This window comes from Tupaia chinensis, unplaced genomic scaffold (assembly GCF_000334495.1).
Source record: "Tupaia chinensis unplaced genomic scaffold, TupChi_1.0 Scaffold000010_1, whole genome shotgun sequence".
Taxonomy (NCBI): Eukaryota; Metazoa; Chordata; class Mammalia; order Scandentia; family Tupaiidae; genus Tupaia; species Tupaia belangeri.
The window spans coordinates 4,872,520-4,877,465 of NW_006159440.1; the positions used below are offsets into that span (position 1 = coordinate 4,872,520).

A 4,946-nucleotide genomic window follows, 5' to 3' on the forward strand; every position below is an offset into this window, starting at 1 on the left:
CTTGCTATCTTTCTCTATCCTCTTCTCTTCACCTTGCCCATTCCACACTGTCCTATTCTCATTAAGTACCTTCACTGCTTTTATGTCCTCCAATTTTTTGCTCTCTACCATAGAGGGCGGATAGTCAGTATATACTGAGTGGATACATACCATATCTTTCTTTCATAGCCTGGCTTACTTCACTCAGCAATAGATCCTCCATATCTGACCACTTTCTATCAAATTCCAGGGTCTTGTTATTTTTTATGGCTGAGTAGTATTCCATAGAGTATATATACCACACTTTTCCTATCCATTCATCAGTTTGTGGACATTTAGGTTGTTTCCATGTCAAGGCAATTGTGAATAATGCTGCAATAAACATTGATGCATTGCTCAATTTTGATGTACAAATGGTGAGAATTTTTTGATGGCAAGAGAGGTAGATGATGCAGGTTAAGTGAGAGCTGTCCCATAACTCTGGTGTCAGAGCTTTGTTCTTTTTTTGGGGAGAGGTTTTTGCTATAGGGCGTGTGCACTCGCCAGACAGACAGAGAGAGACATAGAGACAGAAAGCGAGAAATCACCCCCCAGGGGGGATGGCCACGCTGCAATCCCTTGTACTCCATTCTCCTCACGGGATCTTGGGCACGCACACACACACGCCCATCGTGAGTTTTAAGCCACCGGATCAGGGACGCAAACCGAGGTCGACTACGTGGGAGTCCAGCGACATAGCCATTATGCTAACTGCTGGTCCCTGGTGTCAGAGCTTTTAAACTAAAGACAAATTAGTTCAGACATTCAAAATGTTAACAGGAAAAATCTCTGCCAGAGCCTGTACAGGTGACTAATCTTGCCTATTATGAATGTTTTTCACTTACTTGTAAGTACAGAGTAAGAGCAAAGCTTCAACATCTGCCTCTGAGAATATTGAAACATTTTCGAATGAATTCCATTTACTTAGTCATATTAAATTGCTTAAAATATACTTTAGACTACTTTAAATATTATCTATTAGGTGTAGATAAAATTTTCACAATTTTTTTCCCTTAACTCCTTCCTGAATTATTCCACTAGGAAATTAGAGTTTCTAAGTCATTGATTTCATTTTCCTCACCATCAGTGAGATATAGGCACAGAATTCTGCCCTCTTTCTAAGTTGTGGTACCCTTGGGAGTTTTCTCTTTTGATATGAATTTGAATCTCCCATTTTCTGCTGCTGCAGTTGATGTTGGAGTCACATATGTCAGAGCTGACATGCCAGAGTGATGCATTGATTACACTGCTGATATTGAAGACATTTTATTTTTTTACATCCGTATTTTTTATGTTAAAATCGATGTCATTACAAAACACATGAAGTATTCTAATGCAGCTCCTGCTTGTTCTTATAGGGCTACAGTGTAATAGCAGATGCATACTCATAAAAATGCTTCTCACTTTTAGGGCTAGAATTTAGACAATTGTTGTTAAACCAAGTCTCTTTTGGACTTTTTGAGATATTTATTGCATAAGGAAATCACAGCTCATAAGGAGAAAAGTTCACAGAACCAAGATGCTGCCCTCCTTCACGTGGCTCTCTTCTGCCCCAGTGCCCTGTAGAAGGCACCCTTCACCTGAGCGTCCTTTACTTGAGCGTTCCTCAGGCTGTAAATAAGAGGATTCAGCAGTGGATTGAAGAGGCAGTAAAACAGGGTCAGAATTTTCTGTGGCTCTTGCTGTTGACTGTCATCTGGGATCAAGTACAGCAGCATAGCTATGCCAAAGTAGAGCCCCACCACACAGAGGTGGGAAGAGCAGGTGGAAAATGCTTTTATGCGACCCTCCTTTGACTTGATTTTCAGGATATTCCAGAGGATGCATATGTAGGAGATGAGCATCAGGGAAAGGGGCACAATTAAAAAAAACACACCACAAGCAAACATGTAAAATGTATTGACCCAGGTGTCAGCACAGGCCAATTTGAGTACATCTAAGATGTCACAGAGAAAGTGATTTAACTCTTGGGGTCCACAGAAGGGCAGCCTTACAAGAAGCAATATATTTACCATTATCAGGGAAAATCCACATACCCACGACATGACAGCAAGGATTGTGCACCTTCTCCAGTTCATGACGATGATGTACTGGAGAGGGTGACAGATGGCCACATACCTGTCATAGGACATCACCATCAATATCATGCACTCTATAGAGCCAACAGTCAAACAGAAAGTTATCTGCAGAACGCATGAGACAAAGGAGATAGTTCTTTTGTGCTGCACTAGGTTTCTCAGAGTATGAGGTACACTGCCAGTAGCATAGGTTATATCGATGATGGCCAGGTGTGAGAGGAAGAAGTACATGGGGGTATGCAATTGAGGATCTGACCAAATGAGTCCCAGGATGATGCCATTTGCCAGCAGACCAAAGATGTATAAGAGGGAGAAGACCCAGAAGAGAAGAAGTTCCATCTCTGAACTGAGCTGGAATCCCACCAGGATAAATTCGGTGACCCATGATTGGTTGGTTTCCATTTCTTAATGATGATTAGTCAAGGATTAAAGAGTGATGTAAAGTCAGTACTGGAGAGTCAATGAAAATTGGAGTTATTTATCTCAAAATATTATGAGAGGAATCTTGTACGCTTGTATTCAGTTTATGGACTCTTTTTTTTCTTATTCTAAATTTTTATTTTGAATAATTGAAGCTTTCAGATATGTATCAAGGGTTATTAATTGTATTCTCATATATACTTTGCACATGTACAATGATTGTCCATATTTTTCATATTTTTTATCATTATTTTTATCTGAATAAATTTGTCTGATGATTAATTCTTTCTGAGGACTTCAGGCTAATGGGAATTCATGACGTGATCATTGTTAATTTGTAAGTATCATTTTTCATTATTACTCTTTTTTATATTTTCATTACATGATTAAAATATGAGATAATGCTACAATGCTTTTGTCCATTTTTAATTTATAATCATATTCTGTCATCTATATTTTCTAAATAAAATATTTCTCTGCACTGTCCTTTACACTTGCATTATTTTATTGCATATGTTTTAAATTTGCGTATCTTACTCCAGTTAGGATCTTTACCACATAATGCTTAAATGTTATGATTGTACTTTCCTGTTTTTTAAATTAAATCTTTATAGTAAATACAGACAATGGATGTTCACTAATATCTCTCTCTCCCTTTCTCTCTATGATTATCATTATTGTTCTCACCATTGTCATCACTTTCTACCTGTCAAAAAAGAAAACAAAAAAAATAAATCAAGACATATCATTCCTGGAAGTAAAAATACACAATAAGAACTAGTCTCTGGGCCATCAAATGGCAAAGTGGTTACATTGCTCAATTCCCAAATGACCAACTGTGGTTTGTGTCCTGGACTCAGTGGTTTGAAACTCACACCTGGCACGAGTGCATACAAGCCCCAGATCCCAGGAAGGGAGTGGAAGAGAAGGGATTGTGGGGTCACAATTGCTCCCTTTCTCTCTCCCTAAGACTAAAATTTCTTCATATATATATATACATTTAAAATCTGTAATTTAGGTAGCAAGAGACTCTCAAGCTTACGTTTCTTAAAAGTTGTCCTACGTTCAGATTTTCAGCTTTTGCAGGAACCAGCAGTTTGCGTAATGGCTATGTCGCTGGACTCCCGCGTAGTCGACCTCGGTTTGCGTCCCGGACCTGGAGTGGCTTGAAAATCAAGCCGGGAACATGTGCGTGCATGTGCGAAATCCCGAGAGGAGGATGAAGGAGAAGGGATTGCGGCATGACCATCCCCCCTGGGGCATGATTTCTCGCTTTCTATCTCTCTGTCTCTCTCTGTCTGGCGAGGGTACGCGCCCTATAGCGAAAAAAAAAAAAAAGACTTTCAGTTTTTTCAAACTACCTTTGAGAGGAGCATTTGTCTGATTTAATATGGATCAGTCAAATCTGGGATAAAAACCAATGGTGTTTTGTGGGCGTCGTGATCTCTATGACCTCTGTTCTGAGTTTCCTTTCTACACATCCTTTAACCTCTATGTTAAGACCAAGTGGCACCGAAGTTTGACTTCATATCTAGTGGCTTCTTTTCAATTCCAGTTTGTGTCCCAGGAAGTCCTCCTGTTACCTGGACAAGTGATGACTGGAATGACATGTTTCTCCAGATCTCCAACATCTGTTACACAGATATCTCTTTACCAGTGCACTCAGTACACGTTAAAACAATTCTTAATATACGCAACACCAGAGATTTTGAATACAAATGATGTAAATTACGTTATTGTTTTTAACTACTCATGGCAAAAGCATGTTTTCTACAGAGCTAACACACGCCTAAGAAAATATGATTATATCCTATTGTGGTGGATATAAATGTAATTTATATTGGTTATTGACTTTATTTTTAAGTTTTTGAGAGAATGGGTTTAATACTAAAAATAATCAGAAAATTATTGTAAATCACTGTGGAGAGTATCAGGCACAGGTAACACAAGTTCTGAGGCAGGCTTATGTGAAGCAGTAAATTGCATACGAGTTATTCAAAAACACTGATGTCATCACACAGAGCCAACCCACCGCCTTACTGAGTAATGTGAAGTGATGGCTCAGAGTACAGAGAAAACTAGGGGTATCAATTGAGGAGTTCTCCTGTATGTTTAGGACCACGTACAGTAGAAAAGAAGGTGTAAGTCTCCTTATTTTTCCTCATACCTCATAAAAACTCAGGTAACTGGCCCCCCATTTTAGTTTTTTTTTCAGTTCTAGAGTTAGAGTAGATTCACATGAGCTGGCTTTTCAGACACCTCTTAAAGGTACAGAGTTGATTAATAATATCTGTAAGAAGAGTTACCTTTTTCTGTCTTCAAAGAACATATACGCAAGATAAAACTTAAAAACTTAAGAGGGTATGATACCAAATGCTATTTATTTGAACTGAAATGCCTCCTGTAACCAGTTCTAAAAGTGTGAGTTTT

At 38.7% G+C, this 4,946-nt stretch overlaps 1 protein-coding gene across 1 annotated transcript; it reads right to left on the bottom strand.

Moving 5' to 3' along the window:
- Positions 1 to 1,550: 1,550 nt before the first annotated feature.
- Positions 1,551 to 2,498, bottom strand: LOC102476374 (olfactory receptor 2A2). Its single transcript, XM_006139906.1, has 2 exons — positions 2,247 to 2,498; positions 1,551 to 2,201 (listed from the first exon to the last, which is right to left on the bottom strand). The coding sequence occupies exons 1-2, from the start codon at positions 2,496 to 2,498 to the stop codon at positions 1,551 to 1,553; spliced, it is 903 nt and encodes a 300-aa protein (XP_006139968.1).
- Between the last annotated feature and the right edge of the window lie 2,448 nt (positions 2,499 to 4,946).

Excerpts from the sequence above, each read along its gene's own strand:
- LOC102476374 (XM_006139906.1), bottom strand. The coding sequence starts at position 2,498 with ATGGAAACCAACCAATCATGGGTCACCGAATTTATCCTGGTGGGATTC. Across the intron at positions 2,202-2,246 it reads CTCATACTCTGAGAAACCTA|ATAACTTTCTGTTTGACTGT; the intron begins GTGCAGCACAAA and ends TGCGTTCTGCAG.